The 27,343-nt window shown below is 41.0% G+C and overlaps 1 protein-coding gene across 2 annotated transcripts in view; it reads left to right on the top strand.

The window, feature by feature from the left end:
- Positions 1-27,343, top strand: part of casz1 (castor zinc finger 1) — a 166,671-nt gene that overhangs the window by 90,304 nt on the left and 49,024 nt on the right. Inside the window, exon 1 of one of the 2 annotated variants that reach the window (XM_075476510.1) lies at positions 4,061-4,473. The exons of the other annotated variant lie outside the window; for it this stretch is intronic. Coding sequence (XP_075332625.1) covers positions 4,425-4,473 — 49 coding nt within the window. The 5' untranslated portion in view covers positions 4,061-4,424. Of the gene's footprint in view, positions 1-4,060; positions 4,474-27,343 lie in introns of those variants that run through there. 2 annotated transcript variants of the gene reach the window in all.

Genomic DNA, 27,343 nt, shown 5'->3' with positions numbered 1-27,343 from the left:
ATTACCAGTAGTAGTTCCTGGATTGAGTTGCATTCACAGAGCTAAAATACAACTGTAAAAAATGCAATTCTGGTCACCGGTAAAGTTAAAGAGGCCAGCACCACGCTTTAATCTGCACTGGAGATTGGAGCGCTGGAGATAAGAAACCTCCGAAAAATAAATTCATCTGACCCCGAAGGAGGTCATTTGTGTCTGCAGTGACAGATTGTAGGGCTGGACATGCATGATTATTACCCATCAGCATGCATCAGAGGGATTTAAACATATGAGTACTGTAAGATGGGTCTTAAGCCTTTACTAAGTCAATGTGTTCTTCCTGACCATTTCATTATCAAATACATAATCGTCATTTGCAGAGGACAGAACTGAGGGCCTAAGGCCCTACCTGGCTTCCTGGATGTAGACTTCCCTGCTTCCGCTCAAGACCACTGCCCCACCCAGAGGTTGCTTTATGAACACAGGAGCCCCATAAATGAAATTAAGGTGTCAATTAGTCAATTACGGCATAATAACTCTGAGGGCAGACATTTAGAGACAAAGAGAACCTCAGCTAAGTTCATTTCCTCCAGCCCAGGAGCCTAGCGCTTGGCACACGTCACTCCCCACCCAGACCCGCTGAATAAGGGCCCCAGTGCTCTCCCTAATGTTATTTTCCCCTGGATATCTTTTTTGATCAACAATTTCCTTTCATGGGTTTGTTTTTCAGATGCAGGGGATGCACTTTTTCTCTCCCCAATTTGGCTAGGGAGAATTTTATAATTTAGTAATTAAAATCTTTGTTAGGCTTTAGAAATTGCAGCTAATTGAGTTTAATGGGAAGATGAATTTCAATTTTATTTGATTAGCAGGACCCCTGGCATAGGTATTTATGGAAAAAACTCTACAAAAATATGCTGTGTGGGCTAAGATGGCATAATAGAATTACAGATAATCGGATTTCACCGTCATGAATTTCACTCTAATTTCACTATAATTTTCCATTAGATAGCTGGTTTACAAATATTTGCTCATCTGCGATGGGAAAGGCTATCTGTCTAAAATGATTACCGTGCGAGCCTTCAGAAATATGTCCCCTTTTTTCTCCTCCCTTTTAAAACCAGATTGCGAGGGATCAAAATTAGGAAGATTGCATTATGGATGTCTGCATCCGGGAGAGCAATGGGGGAGATATGATGATTAAGGCCGGGGGATGAAAGCAGTGTCAAGAAAAATGTATGACTGAAAAACATAGGCCTGTTCTATCTACAAAATCTCTGCTCTCAGCAGACTGCAGCCCCACAACGTGCTATATCATGATTCATGAACTATCAACAGTGTATAGCACAAAGAATAAAGCATTCTGACATACAAATACACCGTATACTTCATGCAAACTTGGTGTTAATTACCTTCCAATGTGTATCTGTAATGAGATTTTGCCATAGTGTATGCACTGAGATGCATAAAGTATACAGCTATGCAGCAATTATGAGAATCAAATGGGATACTAAAGAATAATCGTCATGAGTGGTGCAAATGATAATCATCAAAATGTGGTGTTTTGCTGGGATCATTATTCCAGCGATATTTGTGTGTAAGTTAATATTCAGTTCCTTCTCTGCTTAAAATAGATATATAATGAAATATAAACAGACGTGAGAGGGAATAATATTCCACATCAGAGACATCCTTGAATAACGCTACGGTGAACTCTTGTTGAGTCCCACTTTAAAAGTCTCTGCTTCAGAATTAAGCTTTTACACGTTCAATTTCCTGCCAATTTCACACAACATGACAGTGAATATCAAGAATAAACTCCGCTCAGTGCCGAAAAACACACTATTTTGATTTGTTGTCTTCAAAGTTGGACGCTGTTGAACTGCTTCATGTTGCGTAACCTCATGTCACATATGCACACACACCACCTGTGCACTCTGCTGGTTTGGACCGACCTCCACCCCACGCCAGCTCACTCCCACTCCATCCCATTCGCTCAGTCACTTATTGCCCCAAACTGCCAGAGACAGCAAGAGGGGTTCAAAAACACAATCTGACTTTCGGCAAAGGTCAGATTTCTCTCTCGGCATGTCTCTGGGCTTTGGGCACAAAAGCCACTGAATTCACATCTTTCAACTGGGCCATAGCTTTTGTCCTGGGGAATGGAGGACTCGGAATGGGCCCTGCAACCGACCAGCCCCTCCTGGAGTGCACTGTCAGGGGCAGCCAAACGTCTGGCCCAGCAGCCCTTTGACTGATGTACCCCTACCATGTCACACGCACAGCTGTGCGCACATGCACTCACACGCATACACACTCCACCTTGCCCTCAACATTCTCCCGCATGCACCATACAATACCCTCGGACCACATCAAACGAAAAGCCCCACAGCTCCTTTTGAAAAGTAATGGTTTCGCCCTCAAAGATGGCAGCTCGAGGGCCAGAGGGCTGTAATACATGGACGACAAACCCCTCCTTCGTGTGGACATTGTTGTAGGAAAACAATTCACCCAGCGCACCAAAATGTCCCCTGATATCAAATTTGCAAATACCATGGAAGTTTTTTATTGTTACGATTTGTCAATCGGAAACAGTTTTAATATTTTTTCAAACTTTATCGACAATATTTCATGACCTTTAGTCACATTTCAAGTAAATAACCAAGATTTGTAAAAGTGCTAGAGGAAGGATTGAAATGAAGTTTTAAAGTAATGATCCACATGGATGCTAGCACTGAGCAAATCCACAAACCAAAATATGTTGTTTGCACAATATGTGATGGATTGACGACTGACAAAAGATTTTACCCAAAGTAGTTTTGCAACAGAATGACAGGTTGGGTCATAAACGGCAAAAACAATTAGAGTTTGAAATGGCTTTTGAAAAATAAACCTGAAGTATTATTGACAGTACAATGTTAGAGCAAGGGTGGAACCTGACAGAAACTCTTTTAAGGACATATTCCTTTATGTGAGCAAGGAAGGAGGAGACAAATGTTTTTTCTCCATTAACCAGAATGAGTCATCATAATTTCAGTATCCACCAAAACCTGTTTTATGTACATACTTTGCACTCATTTGACAGCATTAAGGAACTGAAGCCAGGACTATATATCTATGTATTATGGTTCACAGCCATAAAGTTTATCATTTCCTCTTTTCTCTTACCAGTAAATGTTAGTTATACAACACCTTTATTGAAAAAAAAAACTGTTGTGAAAAACAGGAATATCCAGTTACCTTTGAAAGTTTAGACTTTCTTGTCATTTTGTGTCCTTCTCTAAATTCCTCATTCTTGACTCAGAGCCATGTTTACAGTACATGGGCATTATGTACAAATGGTCCAGAGGCACTTTGCATGCCACTGCGGAAGAAACTGCCAGGCAAATAAGGGGTTTGTCTTATAAAGTATTCATTGTCACCTGGTAACGGCCGTCGCTTATCATTTCACCTGAAATTACAATGAAAACTGATAGCTTATCATTGGGAGGGAAGGGGAAAGAGTGCTCTCTATGGGAGGGAGAGCAAAAAAAGTAAACCAGAGAGTACTGAAAAAGAGAAGATCTCTGTTTTGTGAGAGAAGTGAAAGAGTTATTTGCTTCGAGCTAAAGTGCTAAAGTAATATTTATCTCAAATATTTCTATAATTTTCAATGACTCCTCAAAAGACATGAGTAGAGGGCAAGCTTGATAGGACTGTGCATTTTTACTGATTGCACATTTGATTATGATTCAATAAGAGTGCGAATTGCTTGTAAAATCATCAAAATATCTTTTCACTTCGACACAAAACAATTGATTATGGCGCTGCTTTTACTTGTTACAACACTGTATTTCATTTGAATGATCAGTCAAAAAGCGTCAAATCAATAAAAGTATGATATATTTGAACAAACGGGCAGTCTTTTACTCCACATAACCCTTTCTGTAAAGTGTAGTTCTCCCCTCATTTGAATAGAGGCAGTGGAGGCTCCACCCCAAGAGAGTTGAAAGGCTAGAAGACCACAAAGATGGAAAGGCCAGCCCACTGAGGGAGGGAGAAAAAAACTGCTCCGGTCCCTCTGCCATAATTTCCTATCAGCCTATTCAGACAACATCACCAACAGCTTGGTCTGTGTGTGTGTGTGTCTGTGTGTGTATGGCAGCAGAGCAGAGAAACCGACAGAGAGAGAGCGAGAGCAGCGAAGGGGGAGGCTCCATATTCTTTCACCTACCACCCCCCCCATACCGTCAAACCACAGGAAGGAGGGGCCAGACCCTAAGCTGCCAATCAAATCCGCTCGTGGCAGCCGGCATTATCTCAGCAACAAACTATTGACAGATTACATGTCAAGGAGTTTAGTGCTTGATTGAAGGAAGCCTTTTTTTTTATCTAGTTACTTTTCCGCTTTATTTCCCCCCTCCACCAACGAACATTCGAATGACTTTCTAACAGAGTTGAGTAATATTATGAAAGTTACATGTCTGAGAGGATTTAACTTCGACTTCCCTGAATATGGTGAGTACTCTTCTTCTTTTCTACCTTTTGTCAGATATGTTTTATTAGCTGACTGTTTAAGGTGTGCCTTTATCTCTGACTAAATATACAGAGAGGGGAAGTTGTTCATGATTAAACTATGTGCCAGTGCGTACGTATACCCAAGTGTTGCGACACCCTTATTTATAGCTCTTTGACAGTGCCTAAAGGTGACTGCAATATCAAATATGATTGCCATTTCTCTACCACAAGGCTCATGACGCTGTGTTACAAGCAGCACACATGTGAGGAAAGTTCACAAAGCAAGTTTAATTTTCTCTTGTCAGGGAATATATCTTTATTTTAGGACCTGTACGACTACTGTCAGGCTTATTTTTTTCCCCCTTCACCATTGACTACTTTTATTTTTACTGTTTAGTTGCACAGAAATCCAGGTATTGCTTTGACCCACAGAGGGACTGGCAATGCCGTAAGGGTAGCCTGAATGGCCTAAGGGTTTGTTGCCAAGGGGACAAAGCAAACATACTGTTGTGTTGCTTATGTTGTCACACATGTAAAGGGGACAGGAGCAGTGCTAACACCTTTCAGGTACCTCTAATTAGTGGACATACAGTACACAGGTGTTGCTGAATTATAATCTTACCATTCTGACAAATCAAAATTATTACAGTTTTGATAAAAATATTCCCAAACACGATATCAATTAAGGTATCTAATATGGTTGTTCTCAGAGGTCAGTACTTGTATGAATGTTCACATGTGAAGTAGGTTGTTTGGAATTTTATTAAACCTGCAGCTGCCAGGTTTACCACATTCATTGTGTGCGTACTTTTAGAAAGATAAACTGGTCCTGTTGTAACTGGATTGCATCTTCTAATCATCACGCTTCTCACCACTTTACTTGTCAGAACATAACTGTGTGTGAGTTCTAAAGTAAGTCGTATTTGTAGGGCCACACTTCCGTGTTGTGTGAACTGTAGGTATGTGTGTATGTTCTGACTGCGTTTACTGAGTGGTAATGTGTGTGTAATACTCCCTGTATATTTCATCATTACTATAGAAATGCTAAAAGTCAAAAGTTTTTTTTGGTGACATCGTGGACTCCGTTTTGCTTTGATCACTTTTATCTGACCTATTTTTGAAATGCATTACTTCAAACTTGCAGTATTTAGCAAAGGTTGGGATATTTTTGAGTGAGATATTTTCGAAGAGGTACTATAAAAGTTCTGAATTACAGAAAGATCTGTCATAACAAAAAAAAAAACATCAACAGTATTTGAAATATTTAGAAAGAAATGCGTAATTCACACTTCAGACAGGCTTTGCTCCAGGCTGTTATTTTTAATACATTTACTTTTCATTTATGTACTCCCTGGATTTTATTTTCATCCCCCTCATTATGTTTTCTCTTGTTCTCTGTAGCATTACGGAACTCTTGACACTACTACCTTAACTTGTATTAATGAACATGACCGTATTAATGAAAAATAAAAAAAAACATTGTGTCCTATCAACTGAGAAGAGACACTCTAGCAGTCCACTGTGACCACAGCAGTTGACAAACACATGCGACAGACATTAGGGCTTGCATATTATGTCTGGTTATTTCAGGTGTCCTGCATTATCTTTTGAAATAACAACAAACAAGTTTAACTGTTATGGTGACACACCCTAATTTCAAACTTTTCGTCAGCTTGGAAAATGTTTTTCTCCTCTCTTATGAGTCATAATGTTGATTGCCTTCTCCCTCACTGAGCTGTCTCATTAACCCTTTGTGGCCTTCTCCATCATTTACGGCCCTCCACAAAACCTGGATGAAATGAGGGAGAAAAACAAGCTCAGGTCTGAAGGCCCTCAATAACCTTTTATCACAATTTGGCAATAACCTGAATCAATTTGATGTCTTAAGCAATAAAATATGCTGTTGCACTCCTCTTTCTGCTGCTCCTTGGATGACAGTAAATTTACATTTTTTAATTAAACTAGCCGGAATTTTTATTAGGGGGCTGGGCTATGCTAATGGAAATGTTGTGTACAGCAGATTAACAGAGTTTTGAAATAAATTTAACAGGGAGACATTTGGAGGGGAAAAAATGCGAGTCATTGTCTTTAACCTCTTTCATGCCAATTTCTCCTGGGGGATCCTTGTATTCCAAGGAGCCTTGTCAGGGAAGAGTGCTTCTCAGCAACGAGGTGATTAGTATCGCCTTGTCGACCAGGAAAAACACTCACATTCTCAGGATTTATTTTTTCAAGACCGTGTTCAAATTATAGGAAAATATATGTTTTTGTTGGACTGAACATGAGCATTTAAATGTAATGGCACAAAACAGTTTTTCAGGTTATAGTAGATTGTTTAAATAATTAAATGTGATATTTAGGTTTCTATTTAATTTGTTTTTATTTTAATGCAAAAAAAGAGACATTTTATTTCAAAGTGTGAACTCATATGTAAAAACTGTAAAATCAGCAAGCAATTTTAATTTTCCGACCTTAATTCTTTTAGTTTTATCAGATTTATTTGTATATATATTTTTTTTATTTAACAAAGTGTCAAATACAGCAGTTAATGGCAGCGTACATGTTTGTGTAGTTTTATGGGCCGCTCAGTATTTGATTGATGTTGCGCGAGGCTGTGCGTGTGTGTGCTGTGCCTGGTTTTAGCAGAATGGAAGGGGTAGAGAAGGGGGGACACAGACAACAGCAGACAAGGGCAGGGAGGTGTGTGCTGGTGTGTGTGTGCGTGTGTGTGCGTGTGTGTGTGTTGTGGGGGAGCAAAGAGAAAGAGAGGGACAGCTGAGTCCTGATTGAGTATGTGAGCATGTGCCCCGTCATCAGACACAAACAACCCAACACCATAATTACCTTAACCCCCATCTTTTAATACCCAAATCGCACCAACTGGCCTTTTCCTTTTTTTTTTCTTTTTTTTTTCTCTTTTGTACCGGCAGGAAAAGGAAACATCAGAGATCAAATGATCAAATAAACTCCAGATGCACGTGGGCTGCCATGCATCTTGCCACAGAAGCCAAAGAGTTCAGGGCTACTTGATATGGGCCAGGAGCGAGGCAAGTGGCATCACCACCCCCTTTCTTCACTCCTGTGCACTCATGCAGTGGCCGGCACCTAATTAAAACCTCAAAGCTCCCGTCACCAATCTGGAGTAATGGCCTAATTAATACTTCGTGAAGAAATATTCCAGAATGATAAACAGGTTGCACCCCGGGTCTTCATTGCCTTTATTATCTAAAATTACAACTGTTTCAGGTTTTGATATCACAGCTAATCTCTGTTTTTCCAAATGTTTTACGAGAAAAAATGAAAAATAAATAAATAAATTGGGGAAATGGTGAAATGGTGAAATTTCCTTTTTAATTATGCAATCTTAGAGATGGAGGCAGACAATAGAAATTATACCCTTAAGAAGAAAAAGATTTGTAAAGTTTCAGAATCCACCAAATAATGAACACTGTCTTTTTTTTTTTTTTTTTTTCCTTTTTTTTTACTTCTCAATGGCATAACCAAGGAGAAAAAAAAATCCTGCCTTTAATCTCACAGCTGACTGCCGTGTCATGTATGCTTGTGTGTAGCGTCAGGGGAGAAGATTCCAGTAACTTCTTTCCATTTCTTAATCTCACATATGAAATTATAATTTCATGCAAAGTCAGGGAAAAGAATAATCTCTAGTTGTTGATATGCTATATAAGAGGGGAAAAAGGGAAAATGAAGAGGTAATTAGCAGAATGGAAGACTTCAGCGCATTTGTCTGAAAGCATGGTCTCAACTGGCCATGAATGAATTTGCATGCTTCGCTTATCGAAGCGCACTTATTAGGGCAGCTGAAAGAGAGATTAAGCCCTCACAAAATGTGGTGACTAATCCTTTTAAATGTGGCAGAGGGTCTTGAAGGTGTGAGCTAGCCCGTACGTAGGTTAGCGGGCATGGAATGTGACAGACCACAACATTCTGCTTGGATGTTTAGAAAAAAAGGCAGGGTTAACTATTTAATGACCAGGATAATAAATGTATAGTTTATCTCCTGGCCCTGTTATCTCTGGGGTAAATACAGCAGGTGGGGTCAGACTGGTTTGAGATCAAGTGAAACAGTTTGTGTGGTCCAATACCAGCAGCTTTTCCTTATTATTTTGTTGAACAGTTAATGTTGTAAAGCTTAGTTAATTATACATGAATGATAAAACCTTAAATGAAGGACTAGAGAAGAGTGCGTTTGAAGCTTATCTCTTTCTGACTTTGACGTCATTTTTTAGTGCCGAGCAAATTTCTTAGTTTCATTTCTCCGTCAGCTTTTCTTTGACAGGAATCCAGAGCTCGGTGTAACTTCTGGGTTTATTTTTGATGATAGGAAAGAGAAAACAATCCGAAACAAACACAAGAACCCTTTTTTCACCTTTACCATGAGCGATAAATATTTGCACTGCAGAGTTACAGAGCCAATACCCCTGTCCTCAACTGTAATTGACTGCAAACAGGAGCGTGGTGACGTTTAAACAGTGCCCTGCTCTGCCTTTTGTGTCACACATCTTCCACACAGTCCCCAACCTGGCACCCCTCAACTTCAGCTCCCCTTCTGCCGCGTGTTTTTTTTTTTTTTTTTTTTTTTCATGTGACATTCTATTCACTTGGGTCGGTAGCAGGCAGCACCAGCAATAATTACTGCCTGTACATGATAAATCTGAAGCCCAGCTGTTCGTTTCTGTCACAACAGAAAGAGAGGGGGAACGATAGGGAAGAGGGGGAGAGAAGAGAAGAGCTCAGGAGTATGCAGTTTGCCGGATTTCTTTCCTTTTTTTTTTTTTCTCTGTAACTTGATAGGATTACATGGTCCTACAGCCCACACCTGTTAAGAGGTTGTTAGCAGAACAGTTGGCAGTTACAGAGCCCCAACTTAGCCTTTTTGCCGTCCCCTTTTGGGGATTTCACCCCGCGTGGGATGAGTTTGTTTCTCTAGGATTCTGCTTGCCAGTGAGGAGAGGAGAGGAGAGGAAAGTGCTCCTTGTGACACGCGAGCGTTTTGATGTTAAGAGTGCGTACCCAACATTGTGTGTGTGTGTGTGTGTGTGTGTGTGTGTGTGTGTGTGTGTGTGAGACCGGTTCGGCTGACATCTCTTTTTCCCTCTCTCTCCTGAGAGATTCTCTGTGCCAGCAGTTGTGCTTCCCTCTCCAGCCTCAGTCACATCGGAGCCACCCCAGCAACAACGTATAGCCAAGGAAACTCAACAGCAAACAAAGAAAGAATTTGATTTTCTTTGTTTTGTACAAGGGTGGGGGACAGGTGTTGGCAGAGTAAAATGCCCAAATACAGGTTAAACCAGACGATTTAAATTATGAACAGCTAGGTTGAGACGTTTTGTGCATATTTTAGGAGTGCCAAAGCTGTGTTGTTAATCGGACATACTTTTGGAAGGAGTGGAGAAATGAGTAATGCATAAAATTTGTTGCCTGTTTTCTCTTGTTCAGTTATTATTCAAGGGGGAAATAGTCCTGAAGAGTATTTTGAAAAAGGGAAGACGGTTTGTGAAGAATCTGTGACATTCATCAGACTTAGAAAATCACAGTAGATTGTTTGTGCCTTGGTGCAACGTGTCTCACTGCCTTATTTGGCATTCAGCAGACACCCAGCTCTTCGGCTTCGTCACTTTCTATGGGCCCTCAGCACCTGTTCCCCCTATTGTGCCGGAATTTTCTATATTTGGCATGAAGTTGGGCTCCCTCAATTTGTGTGTAGGTCACTATTTGCAATAGAGAGCTACAAACACTGTAATCTAGATGGTTATTTTGCTTTTCTTTTTTGTTTTTTTCTATCTCTGCTGGTGTCATCTAAAAAACTGAGCAACATGATTCAACTTGGGAGGACTACAAGACATTTCTCACCAGGGCTTCTAAATGTCATGTTGTCCCTTGCATGTTATTGACACGTTGCATCGCAAGTAGGGTATATTATCTTTGAGGAACCAAGGGAGAAATAAAAAAATAAAAAAAGAGTAAAGTTGATAGATATATCAGGCTAACTTTTAAATTGCTCTGATATGCAATCGCCATATGACAATAAAAAAATAAAAAAAAAGGAGCAGAGCCATGTTAAAAGCTTTATCTCTCCTGCTCTGTGCCCAAAGTGCTGTGTCCCTAACAGCACCACCTGATCTACAGAGTAAAATAACTACTTATTGTTTGGACAATATTGGAGCCCCCACCGCATCACACAGCCAACCCTCCTGCTCCCCCCGCTGCTTCTCTCACCTCTCCCTTGATTCATTTCACCCACTGTCCTCGGCTGCTGGAAAATGGCGTTAATTTTTTTATTACCTGTTTGACTCTCCAGCCTTATTACTGTAGCCCCTTAATGTTCTCTGTAACCGTGGAAACCAGATGAATAAATGTCCGCCAAAGAAAATGAGATGATTAAACAGGTCACCCTTGCAAAACAAATTCGCTTGGTCGAGCGCAATTTGTATACCAAGCGGCTGTCTTAACAGTTTGCTAACAAGGGGATTGTTTGCCAGACTAACTGACAGAGAAGGGAGGGGGAAATGAAGATATCTGAGGAAAAGGATATGATTGAAGAGATAATATTTTAGATCACACTGCTGTTTGTCTCTTATTTTTCATAATAATGTGATGATTGCAGAAGATTTAAAGTTCAACCTTTTCCTATTGTGTTTTCCTTTTTCAATGCAGTGCGTTTTTAACCAGCATTTACAAGTAGGCTTAAAGCAGCCATCCATATTATTGTCAGAGACATTTGGTGTGTGATCATCAGCAAGAGCAGCAGCAAATAGAATTTCCCTCATTTATGTGGCAACCAATCATTACTGCTAATTGTCCTTGAGGCCATCTGTATAGAATGGCTCGTCCTCGATTGGTGTTGGAATGGTACTGGTCATGGATTTACTAGTCCAATAATGATACTTAACTCCTCCATAGTCAGCGCAACTTCAGTCACAACTGCAGTAATAAATATGAAGGAGGTTTTCTCTCTAAATTAAACAGTAGCCTGAACAGCATCCTGGTTTAAGAGTGTTACTAAGTTTCTTTCCCATGATGTCCCCGCCCTTCACTTCCTTGTCCAAATGTAATGTTCTCATATAACTTGCTTTAACCAAAGCTCTCTGACAACCATATGAAATGTCTGGTGTTTTCATCTGGGAAAATAAGAGACTAGGTTGGGCAGATTTAGCCATGCACGGATAGAGCAAACACGCAGACTTGGATTAGAATCAGGCTTGTGTTGCCGTTCTGACCACAAATCATAAATGTCGGGGACACGGCGGTGGTGTTGTTTATGGAAGGATGCCACGCTGCGCCACTCAAGGGTGTTGCCTGTTTGCATTGATGCACCACCACCACTTACCGCCTCTTGCTTTAAAACAACTTCCGCATCCCACTCAGCCCCAGCCATTTTGTCCCGTCACCAAAGCAGATCCCAAATGCTCACCACAGCTCAAACGAAGAGGGGGTTGTTGCTCAAAGCCAGGCCGTGGCTTCTTTAAGTTGCTTGTGGGACACGGGATGGCGAGCAAGAGTTTTTCCACTGCTCGAGGGTTATTTCATCCCAATACAGGGACACTATCACTCAAAACTGAAAAGCTCTTATGCATTATTGATGTTTTAATTTGTGCAAATGCCCAAGTCTTTGTTAAGTGATTATAGTGCTCGGGAGATAACAGGGGAGGTACTTCTCTATGAAACAAGAGCTTGCTTTGCGGGCCGCACTGGGAAGCCATTGGACTAAATCTAACAAGTCTATGCTCCTACTTAGAGAGAGGGAGAGGCGGGGGTTGTACGGGGGGATGGTTGAGGGGGAGGGAGTGACAAGTTGACTCCAAAACATCAACGTGTCTACGATAAGAAAAAATTCAGCCGTTGATCTTTTGTCCTTATTTCAGCTACACCTCTCCTGTTTATGATGTTGGGTTTATAGGTCTTTTACATCCCTTATCAAAAATTATTTGATGTAAATTCAATGGAACTGACCTGAAAAGTCCCAAGTGTAAATACGCCTCGTGGCACACTAGAAGCTGACCTTGGGAGAAGAATCCAAAGTTATAATGCTTGCAAAACAAGACAATAAAATAATAACCCGCTGAAAGGAGGGAGTTTGGGTGAATATAAAGGAGAAAGGAAGAGAAGCAGTTTTCTTTTGCTGCAATCATTAACTTAGAACAAAGGTTATCAAGGATGACATTTTTTTTAAACTCTGTAATTTATGTAATCACCTGTTACAGTTACCTTGCAAGATAAACAGTGATGTTAGGAAAGGTTGAAAGCTTCCCTTTGAAGCTAACATTTGTATGAACTGAGATAAAAAGATTTTCTTCGTTATCCGAGTTGATCCAGTCTCCAACTACATCTTAGATCATTGTCACCAGTGCGTGGAGACCTATGTTTCCCCCATTGTGCCATTTGGTGTCTGTGATGCTTGTCCAAATGCAGCCTCAGTCTGCCTGCTCCCACACCTGCAGCTACTGCATGCATAACCTGTGAATTATGCTGTATTCGTTGCACACATTTCCACGTTAATATGGGCTCTATGAATGTCAACCCATGAGATAAGTGTCTTACTTTTTGGCTTTAGTTTCAGTATTAGTCATCCTCTTTTGTTCACTGGCTTTAATTCTTGCTTTATTCTTTTGGAAAATCTGCTTGAGTGTGTGGAACCAGGCTTTGCCTCCTGCTTTGAGGTCCCCGGTGGAGGTAAAACATGAGAGCATGTGTGTGCACATAGGCACACACATACACATGAACACAGTAGGGTCTCAGGCTTCCCCAAGCATTTACTGCTTTATTAAGCTGTCTCATGAACCCACCAGCAGAACATTAGAATACAGGAAAAAAAAAGAAAAGCCCATATTACTTAGATGATTTGATGTCATTTGTGGACTACAAAACGCAAGGCTTTATTGTGTGAGCAGGGAGAAAGAGTGGGAGCAGGGGAAAAAAGAAGTTGGCTTAGAAATTCTGAATTTCAATTAGCGCACGTAATCTGAACCTGCCGGCTTTGATAGAGGCTTTTTTTTTTTTTTTTTTTTTTACCAAGAATACAGCAGCACTTGTAAAACATTAATTAAGCAGACTTGTTTTTTTAAAAGGATGGAGTAAAGTGAGCTTTGTGCAGTCCTTTTTCTCTGAACAAAAGGCAGTTACCTCACACAGAGGACCGCTTCACCCAAACCATTTGAAAAAAAAAGGGCAATTTGAATTGGAGAAAAACACAAAAGACAAAAAAGACAAGCTATTGAGAGTGATATTCTAAAAGAGATGATATCATATGAGAGCGCAGCCCTTTGCTGAAGAATAGAAATGTATCCCTACCCCAATGAAACCTAAGCTAGGTACAGGAAAACGAGCCCCTATTTTAATGACTTTCTACCTGACAGATGACTTTAGACTGCCTTTTGGATCACATTGCTCTGACTTTGTCTCTTACATCATCAAATCATTGATTATTAATAGTTTATATGAATTGTTAATTTGAGGTAATATGAGTGATTATAGCAGTACACAACTGTAGGTAAGAAAATGGCAAAGAACAAAAAAACAAAAAAAACGTCTTAAAAGAGTCTTGAGCGTATCTACATTTTCTTCATGATGGTAGTTTGTGGCCAAGCTGTGGTTTGTCTGTTTGTGTTGAATGGAGGCCTCTTGAAATATTTTCTCTGTTCTGCAAAGCGTAGCTATTGCAAATGGATATGAATGCTCTAAACGGCCGCTGATTGGCATTAAGGAGATTACAGCTCATTCACATGCTTTGGTTTTATTTTCCATTAATGCATCACAATGAAAAAAAAAAAAAGTGTTCTGTTACCAATAGATCATTTACAAAGTTCCTGAGGAGATAGTGGCTAAGCTTTGAAAAAAGAAAGTTAAAGGTGTTTCTTTTTCACCGAGCAGATTTTATGGCTTTTGATCTTTGGAATTTATAATAGAAAAAGAAGAGAAAAAGATAAAGTCTCTGCTGCTCATTTGCACATGGTGCTGTATATGCATTTTCACCAGACTATTGTAAATCCTCTTGCAGTGGGTGATGAGTACACATACAGATGATACATTAAAACTGCCATAACTCGCACACCCAGCAAAGCTAAAAATCAATTGGAATGGATAGTTAAGCTGGCCCCTAAAAATCAATGAGCAATTCATGTCCTTGATCACAGAGTGTCATTCCTCTCAATGTTAGAGGCTGATGAGGGCTCAACACACATGCATACTCATATTCAGCACAAACATATAGGAAACATGCACACCCAGTCTTTGTGTTGATGCGGTGAGTTTAGAGTAAATTAAATACAAAGTTCAAGGACACATCTATTTTGCTAGACTTTCTCTTGATTTCTCTAAAACAGGTTTCTCGTGTATTCATCACAAGTAATTTTACTATTCATAAACTAAGATGCAATAGGCTGTTATTAAAAAACTATAGCTTTAAATAAGGCTTGGGTATTTTTTATTACCATAGCTGGTGAATAAAAATGGATGTTTCAGTGTCTAAATCAATTTTGAAGTGCATCTTGTTGTTTTTAACTTTGCAGAATGATGCAATGCATCAACATTGTACACCAAGCCAGGACAAATAAGATAACCTTATAGCCATTACACGATGGGAACACACACACTCACTCACACACACACACACACACACACACACATACATAGTGGTCTTTCATGTAGGAAGAGAAAGGCAACAAGATTAGCCAAATGAAGAGGATGAAAATTCAGTTTCAAAATAGTAATTTTGCCCTTATTAATGCCATTAGTGTAACAGTCACAATGGATCAAATCAACGGCTGACCGAAGCAACTCCCCTGTCTCTGTGCTATGACGGGATCATGTCGGGAACAATTTAGGCATTTTGTGTTGATGAGTGAAGTTTCGAGTGCTGTAGTGTCCTGCTAACCATGCTAAATTATGTTCATACAGTAGTTATTCTCTTTACCTGTTTTCCACTCTTCTTATTTCTCCGTTCTCAGATTTCATTTACATATTAGTATTTTGAAACATTTATTTTTCATTGTCACGTTTGGTTTTGGTCAGATATAAGAGGAGGTGAATCTTTTGTTTGGAAGTGTTGTATTTCTAACCCTGATTTAGATAACGGCACTGTGACAGTCGTGTTTGCTCTTGGGCTATTTGCTGCTTTGAGGCCATTCTTGTCACTCACACTTTGTATCCCCCCCCCGTTACCAATTATAGCCACACTGACCAAATCAAAGAAGTGGCATAACAGAAATGATGTATTTTAATCTTCAAATCTTATTTCTGCGCTTTGAACCTTTTCCACAAACAAAGTTCTCCTTATTTGTCCACAGAGTCTGTGGGATATTAGTTATGAGGTAGCAGTTGCTTGACCTTAACAGGTGGCCTTCCTTTTATGATCTGTTACTCTGGTAACATATGAAAGCTTCATTCATTCAACTAGCTAGATACCTCAGATTTTGGGAGAAGGCTTTTGAAACAGTTGTCGCCTGTCAGGACAAGCAGAAAGACCAAGTGGAACAGTTAGAAAGATCGGTGGAACAGTTGGTTGTCCCCTCTTCGAGGTGAGAAATATTCCGGCAGCTGTCACCCGACCTCTTTACCTCGTGTTTTTTTGAGGGGGTATTTTTTTCCCCTCATTTCCAATAAACCAGAAATGAATGTTTGAGGCAACTGTAGGGGGAGGGCAACTTCAGCACTGTGTCGTGTCACTCAAAATCCCACTCGTGTGTGTCCCCCTCTTCACGTTTCATCAGCCGCCAATCATCAGATGCACGCGAAACTACCCCAACAGAGAGTCTTCTTTCTCGTGGTTTTACTGACTCCGACGGTTTTCCTTTAATGTTTGGGAGCATAAAACTCTTTCTGTTTGGCCGTGTTAGAAAAGAAAATGTTCATTTGCATCTGTTGTTCTCTCTTTTCTCGGCTGCTCTGCGCTCTTCTCTTCCATTCCCTCTTCCTTTCTCCGTCTCCCTCACTCCCCGTTTCTCCCCCCCCTTCAATCCATCTGCATCATGTCGATCTGTCAGACTGCCAGTGTCTGTTCCAATTAGATTCCACTTAATACACGTAACCTCGATTAACACGCAATCAAGCCCAGATAAATCACGTCCTTTAAGTCCCCCCTCTGCCTCTCCTGCGTTGCTTTGCATCACTCAGTTCTTCCCAACAAGCTTTCTTTACCACAGTTGTTGGTCACAATCTATAAAATCACAAGCTGACTAGAGGAGCAGGTGACCTTATCCTCAGAGGTTAAACTATGTAGTGGAGACCGGTGAATTTCACCTCTAACCAAATACTCCTTCTTACTGCACCTTTCCAGTTATGTGAAGTTCCTCTTTGTGTTTCCAGCAGACGCTTGTTGGTGCCCTTCTCACCCCTGAAGATGAAGGTGTCTTAATTACATCTTTGGTTAAAAAGCTACAAAAGACACTCTGGGTTTTCTCTACATTGTGGGAGGCTGTGTAGTCTATTGTCTCTGTGACCTTTTTAGCTAGCGGACAATTGGTTTGACTAGATTACAAATTAAGACACAGCACCAGGCACTTAGAAAGCAAGTCTGTTAGAGAGCAGCTCTATTACTACCAGCCTGTGAAAGCCACTGGGCCATACATTTTAAGCATCGCTTAAATGGCCACAGAATTTGGCATCACGTGTGCGTTGCTCCGTATCTATAAAATATAAAGTTACATTTGCTTTAATGATTCCTGCAATGCCATAGTTAGTTTTTGCCAGTGGCGGAAAAGAAAAAAAAACACACAAAAGCTACAACAGAGGATTCATACATGATAATTATTCTTTTTACAAAGTTAATAATTAACACTGTTTATGCTAATAGGAGAAGAAAGGACTGTTGAATTACCAAACGGCAAAACCACTAAAAATATAAACCAAATGAAAACAACCTGGGGCAATGAAAAAGCACACACAGCACTCTTGGGGTCTTCTTTTATTAATCGCAGCTAAAAGTGCTAACATTGACATGTTGAAGAGATTAGCCTATTTAATAACAGGGCGGGTCAACATGGCCTCCGCTGCTGATCCATGAGGATATCCTGTCGGCAGGCAGATAACCTGTGTGTTTCATATGCTGACCCTTGCCTCTGAGGGGTTAGCTCTGCACTGAAGATGTACTGAATTTACAGATTAGGAATGTAGCACTCTTTTTGTTCTACAGCTCACTGTAGTTCTTAACGCTGTTCTCATAGTTAAGATTTTCTAATTTGTGAAATGATCGTGCTGTCTGACTTCACGATAACGGTTTTGCAGCCTTGATGGCTTTGTCTGGCTTTGTTACAGCAACAGCTTGTGTCATACACATTCAGGCTGCCGCTGTTCAGCATTAATGCTTTTAAATATCTCAATGCTAGTTGGAGCTGACAAGGCCTGTGTGCTGTGTGTAAATAGGGCTTGGATTTAAAATAAATTAAGCTATGAGAAAGGCTCACGTTGATCCATTTCTTATCTCCTTTACTACCTTGTCAGCACCAAGCCTCTTCAACTCATGCCTTCAAATTAACGGACAAAAAAAAAAAGCTCTTTTATAAAGTTTCTAGCATTTAAGAATATCTTATTATAGGTAACTACAGTACATATCATACTCCTTCAGCTTCGTTGTAACTGTTGATCTCTGTAAAAGCAGTGAAGAAGTTGTACATGTTTTATCTAATTAGTATTGGGTGCAAACAAAATGAGTATTGAGTAGATTCCCGATAGCCCCGTGCCCAGTCTGTTTCTTTTATGAACTTTTTCCACTGCCTCAACACTGTTGCTCTGTCTCTTTAATAGAGACAGTTTTGACTATAAGTTGAGCTATTTTCTTTTCTCTTTCCCAGAGAGAGAGAGAGAGAGAAAAAAAAAAAGCGAATAACACTGATGAGTTTTAACAGCTTCAGCCAGGCGATGGGCAAATATAATAAGTGTTTTCGTAGACGTCACCAATGATTATCTCATCTAAGCATTTTGGGTGAATGTAGTGGATTTAAAGGCTCGTCTCCCATTGTGCTGACATCACCCTTTAACAAACCAAATTAAATCATGGCTAAAATCATTTGAAACTCTCCCAGAGTCTGTCTCAAATGAGAGCTGGGAAAATTGTAAAGGGAACACTGTGTGCATGTGTGGGTTTGAGTGGATTTAGTCCTGAGAGATTGGGGAGTATATTGTGGAAATGGGGGCACATTTACCCTCACGTCGAATAACGGGATGAGATGAGCTTATATTCAACTAATTCTAAAGAGAATTGAAAAGTCACAATTGTGACACAGAACTGACCACTTGTGTTTTGTTTTTAACTGCAATAATTTATTTTTACTGTGTTTTCTATATCTAAGTTTCGTGTGAATAATGATTATACTTTAATTTCACAGTAAAAAAAACATTTACAGAGCTTTCTCTGTAAAACTATGTTAATCTTGGTTGAATTTTAGATTTAAGAACACAAGTCTCCAGTTCCCACACCCTGGCATTGCAGCATGGAAAATATGTTTTGATACTCGTATCACCATGACACACTACAGGCAAGAAAGACAAAAACAAATTATATTAGTTTATTTTATAGACATGTTCTGGTGACGTGACATGCCAGTCTCAGCAGTCATTAAAATAGCCTCTGAAATATCCGTTTGAAATAGATAAAACTGCGTTTTTACGAGTCCACATTGCAAAAGAAAAAGTTCAAACTTTGATATTGTAATTTATTTGTGTTCTATATCCTAATATTTGCTTGTGTGTACATTAGCAATAAGACAGAAACAACTTATACTGCTGGAACACACAGAGATGCGTCCCCAGTACCGCCTCACGGCTTGCATGCAGTAGTCAGCCACCCCATTACTTTGTGAAGTGAACAAAGGTAAGACAGACAGCGAAAGTGAGTAAGAGGAATCAGTGAAAGCGTGTGGAGGTAGTAGTCGTATGTGTGTGTGTCAGGGGGTGTGCTGCGAAAGACCTCAACTCAGCCAACGTGGTCTGATGTGACAGGATTAGCTAAGCCCCGCTGAACATGGCTGGTACTGTGAGCATGTGTGTGTGTGTGTCAGTGTTTGTGTGCGGCAGGCAGGAAGTGTGCACAGCAGACTGGGAACCCAGAACTGCTGCTTGCCACCAGCCGAGCCAAGACAAGACATGGGAGATCAACAGCGTGTCGGTCCATCACTGCCATCAAGCCCCAGCCCCTCACCACCCTCCCCTTCCACCAACGAAAAAGAGCCAGACCAGAGAAGACGCAGCCAAAGGAGTCACAGATACAGTGGGGGGAGACACAGTGGGGGACTAGTAGGCGGGCAGCTGGGGCTAAAGTGAACGTGAGTTGGAAAATTATCCTATTAAATTGAATTAAAGAGGCAGTCTTCATTTACCCCAAGAATGATGGATTTGGATAATTAACAGAGTTAATGGGGACTGGTTAAAGAGGGCAAAGGAAACCAGAGGTTGGAGACATGGAGTAAAGGGGCCAGGTCAGATCTACTGTGTTCAGGCTGCCAGTCTATAATGGATATACAGCCGCACACACTTATGCATGCTTTTTCTTTAAAAAAAAAAAAAGTTTAGTCACTTTTTGGGATTTTCACAGTTCAGAAATTCTACATGCAATGAATACATGTTTCAGGTCCGCTTTTGTAAAACAACAGCAACTGCAAGACAGTATATGGCTGTTTTATTGTGTGTTTGCACTGGTTCTTCTGAGTGCCACGCATATGAACACACAAAAAAAAGACCATAGGAAAATGCCTCTGATGAGCATGTAGGTTTAGTGTTGATATATATTGTATTGGGTTGCTGCAGCAGTGAGTGCATTACACCAGTTCAGTGCCCTCCTCTCTGGACCTACAGTGATTATGGCACTAGGAGTGTGTATGAAGTGTTAAGTGTACATGTGTGTGCACGTGCATGCGTTGGTGTGCTTCTGTGCTTGGGTTTTCACTTTGGTCAGTGCACAAACCCTATCTGCATGTCCTTAATTCTTGATGATGTGCAGGCCTTAGGCAGTGTGTGCGTGATGGAGAGGATGCCTGCGTGCCAAGTTGAAGTGATTGGGCGACAGGACATGGGCCCTCATCACACTGAAAAATCCAGTTGCTTTGTCCAGCAGCCGTATAGCTGTATTGCATCACTAACTTCCACAGTCCAGTCAAAACTAGTGACACCCTGCTCTAAAACAGGCGGATTTTTAAGGAACTAAGTGTAACTGGTTAATGGACAAACTATTTAGTTTAATTTACAAGGCCATAGCCGTACTAACTCAGTTTATTCCTAATGTGCAGTATTTGTTTTGCGCTGCATTGTTTGAATTCAAGGAGTTTTCTTTTGACACGGCATTGTGGATGTTGTATCAATTTCACAAGTTGAAGAGGAGCCTTGGCCGACGTGCACCACAGCTTACCTGAACTCTTATTAGGCAGAGAAATTCTTAAGCAAGTGGCTCAAATAATTTAATGCTACTTTTCTCCCTTCAGAAAAATTAACACCACAGTCGGATGCATGTGTGTAACTGAGAGAGTGATAGAGTGTGTGGAAAAAACAATCTCATCAAGCAGGAGGCCGTTTGCTTAGCAAGAGCTGACAGTCTTTGTGTATGTAAATGAAGAATTTAGACTAATGGAGTTGAACCATTTCTAATTTTGTGATGGCAAGAGGATTTTGATTGAAAGTAATTAAGCAAGCTAGCTGTAAAATTAATTAAAGCAAAAGGAGGGGGGGGACTTTTATTGGATTGGATAGCGATATAGCTGCTGTCAGGCAGGGGGACAAATGGGGGTGACCTGGATTCTCTGCCCTCCCTCCTCCCACTCGGGACTTTTATGTCACTTTAATCTCCTTAGAGCGGCTGGTGTGCATTTGTTTGAAATAATCAAGGAAATATGGTCAGAAATTGTCAGCTTTCAGATCTAATTTACCTGACAGCCTCGCGACTGTGAGTGCACGCGCAAGCATGCATGTGACAGTGGCAGGTCCTTTTTTTTCCTTGGCCTCTCCTCAGCTTTGTGGAAAATGCTTTTGACAGTCTTGAAGCATCTTGGTTGTCGGAGGGCGGGGGAGATGAGGAACTTGGGTGGCTTTAAGATGGACATTTCAATGAGGCGTGTTTGGCCCGGCTTAGCACCTCTGACACTGTTGTGTGCGTGCACACACACCAACATGCTTAATTGCCTCTGTAACATATTCAAACTCCATTTGGCCATTGTAGCAGCACTTCTCAGCCTCTGTTGACTGCAGGTAGACTAAACGAGCAGAAGCAGATTACAGCCATGGCAAAGCCTGTTACAGCTACTTAACTGCTGACAAATAAGATTGGCCAATCCTGCACGAGTAGAAATGGAACTTATTGATCTTGCAGTTTTTGAAAGTAACAACTTCCAATATTTAAAATAACACTGATGGTGATGATGATGTCATGCAATGTCTGAATGGCTTTGAGCTGTATGGGGTCCATATTACAGTGCCCCAGAATTTCCATGATTCCACAGTGGGTGAGATGCCACTTATTCTTAGAGGTTGTCAGTACTTCCTGTTGGTTGTGACAAAGGTTCTTAATGTGGCCATCAGTGTCCCCTGAAGAGACAGTTAATTAAGGCATGGGCCCAGACGATGCTGGCGGGACTCGCACCAAAGTCTGCTTTGTCCTCCGCCCTGTTCTCCGCCCTGCCCCGCCACTCCTTTGGGTAAGTTTGAGTGCCAGGTCTTTGCCACTATCACAGCCCCTAAAGGGATTAGGAGTCCTGTGAAAATAGGGCCTCAGCTCCAAATACCTCTCACCCACCTTCATCTGCCCAAAAGGATCCCCCTCAGCTCATCCCAGCCCTACACACTCCTCCCCCCCATATGATGGCTCCACCCTAGCTCTGTTTTATCAATTAATGTTATAAAAGGTAGAACAAAGAGCTGTCTTTCTCCTGCTCTGTAATTAGAGGGAGAGATCTCCAGAGGACTGGCATTCCTTGGGCCTGAAAAGCACGATTCTCACCCCCACCTCAACCTCCCCACACCCCACTCTGCTGCCACCACTCAAGCGGAACATGGCTCCTCGATGTATAAGGGTGATAATGTAAATGTAGTGTTGTCTGGTAGGCAAAACCCAGCACAACCTACTTTGCAGTAGCTTTATCTAAGTGAGAACAAATGAATGCAACATTTGAAAGAGTGATACGTTATTAACTCTAATTGACTCCTCTATAACACTATACATTTACTGTCACCTTCACTTTGGTTCGCACAAGAACATGCTCTTGAATCACTCTTGTCGCTGTCCCAACTCTAACACGTTACGTGTCACCACACACTGTTAACAAATGTGATAAAACCACCTCAATCGAGAATATCAGGTATGGCGTCTTCCTATGTGTGTTTTTGTCTGTTAAGGTGAGATACGGTAGATGTTATGTGTGTCTTAGCCTCTTGTGCGTAACTGTCTCTTCACGGGTGTGAAAGTAAAGGAGAGAGAAAGAACGCCTGCCTTCACATGCACCGGCACTTTCGATCGAAATTAGTTTTACAACATATGCAAATGTTCCCCCTTGGAAAAAAAAGGGGTCTTTAAATGACAAGTTGATATGTGATTAAACGACAATTAGAGTGCTGAAAATATGTGTCGGCAGAAGGTCAAGCACTGGGCGGTGCAGCTAAAAGGTAGCAGACTATTGAGCAAAAAACATTCGAAGGTAGAGGCTGGAAACAAGACCCAAAACAAATTAGAGAGGTGAAGGGGGAACACGGTTTGGCACTGTGTTCAAATAAACCCATAACAAAAACTAATTATATGTTTTGACATAAGGCACACTATTCTCCATTAAAGTGTATTTTCAACAAGTCACCATTAAACACTGATACATCCCTGCGCTTTAGTTTTATTGTGTATACGAGCCCTAAGTTCTTATGATTCTAATACTGGACTCAGCATGTCATATTTGACTGGTATGATGCTAACCTTTAATGCACCCAGGTTTAAATAAGCTGTCGCCCGAGTGTATCTCTGTTAAAGCAAATTTACACCGTCTCACTGTCTTTCTTTCACAAGCACACACATGCTCACAAACGCACACACACACGCACACAAGCATACAGGCAGAAACATAAAAGGACTCACACTTATTCTTGTACAGATGGCAGATGGCCCTGTCCCTATAATCCCCTTTGATGCTGCAATGGGCAGCAGCTCCTGAACGTCTATGAAGCTAAAGCCCCAACAAAACTTGAGCTACTTTTCCTTTAACTGACCCCAATTGCTAAAGAGCTGTTATCTGTCAGATCTGGTTAAGAGCGTCTTTACTGGGGGAGAGTGGAGGGCACAGGTTTCTGTCTCTCACCTCTTACAGCTTCCTGTTTTTTTCCTTCTTCTGTCACAGACAATTCATTCCACCTTCACGGTACAGCTGTGATAGCAGACTGACGTTGGTACTTTAACTCACAGAACAGGCAACACTTATTTCTTCCTTTCAGAGGGCAAAAGAGTGAACCTTTAAGAGCTCTCATATTGGAGCCACAGATGGCAGAAGGTGGGCTAAGAGGCTTAGATTTCTTCAAAGAGCTCACCTTAATTAATTGTTTAAAAAAAAAAGGCATTTTCACTGCTTATGTTAATGTTACTGATGAATATAAAATATGAATAAAAACTGATTCATATATTTTTTCACTTGTACGTCCTTCTTTGGTTGTCCTTTTAGGCATCTATATAAGAGGATGCCTCAGTTTAGACTCTAAACATTAAGGCATTTTTATTTTTATTTTTATGAAATACCCATTGTCGGTAAGGGAAATGGGAGTGTACTTTAGTCTGCGTTTCACAAATTTTGCCGAATAGCAGTTGCCGATACCAATTTTAATGATTTTTTCTCTAATTTTACTAGTATAAAACAAGTAAAATTAGTATAAGTATTAAACATCTCCGATTAAACTGAGGATCGGGTACGCAAAATGTTTGCGCGAACCAGCACTACAAAACACATTGCTTTTCTTAGAAACGTGCCACTATAGATAGAATGAAATTGGTTAAATTGCTCTTGAGCTTTATCTTGGATCATTTCCTTCTTCTCATATAGGGAGCTCTGTTCTCAAGCCTTTGATTGGAGAACAGAGGTTAAATGCGTCCTCTGCTGACCCAGTCTCTTCTTTTTCATTTAGAAAGGAGCAGATTCTAACACAAGTGGGGAAACCCAAATTGATTGTGCGATTACAGAGAATATGTTTGTACTTTTCGATTATGTGTTATCATTTAAAAGCTTTGGGGGATAATCATCACTAAGATTTGCTCACGTTTCCAGCAGGACTGCAGAGATGTACGTAGCTAATGGGATTGGGCTTTTTTTTCTAGCCCTCTCCTGTGGCGTTATGGAGCTGGCAGCTGAACTTGAACAGAGGCGCATGGTGCTGAGTCGTGCACAGGACTATTTCAAGACTGAAATGCGATTGTTTTAATACTTTAATCCACCTGTCCTTGGCATTCAGGATGTTGCAGAAGTCGCCTAATTATTTCAGTGCCCTCTATCCTTCCAGGCTGAAATACAGCAGCGACAGCAGCCCTATTGTTGTTAAAAAGAATGTCTTCTTTGAATTGTTCTTAATCAAAAATGTGTATTTAATTGTCTCAGGACAGAAACAAAAATTTTACCTAAAAGTACAGCTTCTGAATCTGAACTTTAAAGATGTACAGCATAATTGAAATTTTAAAAATGCATGTGTGCAAAGAGGATTTGAAATACCTCAAATCACTTATAAGAGCAAGTAATTTAACAACCAGAATTCTCTGAATTGTTCCATGTTCCAGCAGTGATTGTTCGCAAACACAAATATTTTCCTTTAATTAAAAGGCCTCATCTTGCTGTACCCTCCTTCAAGCCTGCAGCCAGCTCTTACTGACCCCCCCACACACACACATACAGCCCAGATCCTGGTAATGCTTTATTTAAATCCAGTGCCTTTTGCAGTCACATGTATTCAGCCAAATTTGAAAAAAATATTCTTTCTGTGTCCTCATCTACCTCTTGACTGGTAGCTGTCATACCCAGGTTTTCAATTGACAAGCGGAGACACCAGCAGTGATGGCTGCCCCGCTCACTGATAGCCCCCTGAGGGACAGTTACCAACACCCCCACCCTCCTGCCGTAGCTAAGTCTGGTCCAGCTTAGTGAAACCTGTGGTGGCACAAAAAAGTGGTTAGGCTTGATAAGGATTGGTGTGTATGCTGGTTTGGGACGGCGGCCGTGTCGCTGTGTGTTTGTGTATGTATGTGTATGTATGTGTGGGGGGTGGTGGCTTGATAGTAATGCATGTTGATGGTTGCAGAGATACTTCATTTCAGAAACAGGGGCCTCATTAACTGTAGTCTTCATCAGACCAGCGAGCAGTGGGCACATTAGGGGTCCACAGGAAGTTAGACTACAGCAGGAGAGTGCATTAGGGAGGCCTGGGGAGACGCACACTCTCGCTTCCCCTCAGTTCCACTTCCACTTCCAGAGCTTTTCTATATCTTAATGTACCTTTCAAAGGAATTTGGATAGAGGTCAATAATTATACTCTTTAAATTATTCAGTTGAGGTCCTCCATAATTGTGCTTTTTAGAGCTCGGACATTAACAACATAGTTTACTGCACCACTTTTGGGGCACGGTCTGACCGGATAAAGCACTGTCAAGCAAAATAAAGATTGTGTTTCTCTGCACTGATGACCAGCTCTTCATCTGAAATAGAACTGATCTTCATTTTTTTCATTTTAGTGTCAATACCAAAATTCACAAAATTAGCCCCTTTTCTCAAATCTCATTTCATGTCAATTCTTTTTGCAAACTGATCAAGTTCAGACCTCTCTTAAACGTTGCATCAGGGCTGAGTTCTTGGTGGCAGACATGTTGGTGTCAGAGTCCATGCAGGCAACCGGTCACTGTGTGGGAATGTTTAGTTTGGGACACAGGCTTGTTATTTTTGTTATGTTGAGGAGAGGAAAGCCCAAAATGCAAGGGTAGCAGAAAAAAAAATCACCAAACTTTCTCTACAAAGCCAGCTCTGACAGCGTTTGACTGCACATGATAACACTGTCCGTCCACACAACAAGTCCTCTTTCAGCTACAGATTATTAACACATCACTGAAAGCACAAGAGAAGGTTTTGTTGTTGTTACTGGGTCTGATATTTATATTTATCTAGTTGGGAGAGGCACTGACAAATGTGGCATACACCTGCAGCTTGGTACTATGTGCTTCTGCAGTTTGGTGTCAGAGAAAGAGCCTGTGCGGTTGAGTTTTGTTGGTGCGAGAGGAGGACTGCAATTACTGTCTGGCAATTCATCTAGTCAGTGCATAAAATAGTGTTTATCCAGTCGCCCGTGTTACTGTCGTGGTTGAGGGAGGGGAGGGTCATGTTTTGCACAACTGAGACAGCTAGGGCAATCAGGAGAAGAATCGTGACTCCAAAACATTCAGCCTTTTCTTTCTCTTCCTCTCCCTTCCTCTCTCAGGTTAAGAGCTGGTGCCTTAGAAAATGAGATCTCCCTTTCTCCCTGCTCTGACACACCCACACACAAATAAACATAAAAAGCTAATTTGTTAGCGCCCTCATTTCAGAGGCCTGAGCAGGAGAATATTGTAGGGGGGAAAAGTGATGCTTTGTCAAATGTTGACATGTGTTGCAAACATGAGGCCTTCAGCAGCAGCATCTCGTGGAGCAGCTAAGGCACATTGTCTGCACATGAAGAGGATGCTTTGAAATAAGATTAGCCTCCAAATGCCCCCCACCACCCCCTCCCTATCCATCCAGACTCGTGTGCCAAATGTGTATGTGTTAGTGCTTTCTCACATAATGAGCATGGTTATCATCGTCTATGTAACAGTAAAGCAGAAGTTATGTGTACACACATGCAAGGCCTCTTTGTCCGGCAAATGGTTTGGCTTGGTTTTGTGGCCCTGAAAGCA

This window comes from Odontesthes bonariensis, chromosome 10, assembly GCF_027942865.1.
Source record: "Odontesthes bonariensis isolate fOdoBon6 chromosome 10, fOdoBon6.hap1, whole genome shotgun sequence".
NCBI lineage: Eukaryota > Metazoa > Chordata > Actinopteri > Atheriniformes > Atherinopsidae > Odontesthes > Odontesthes bonariensis.
This window is presented reverse-complemented; position numbering and strand designations above follow the sequence as displayed.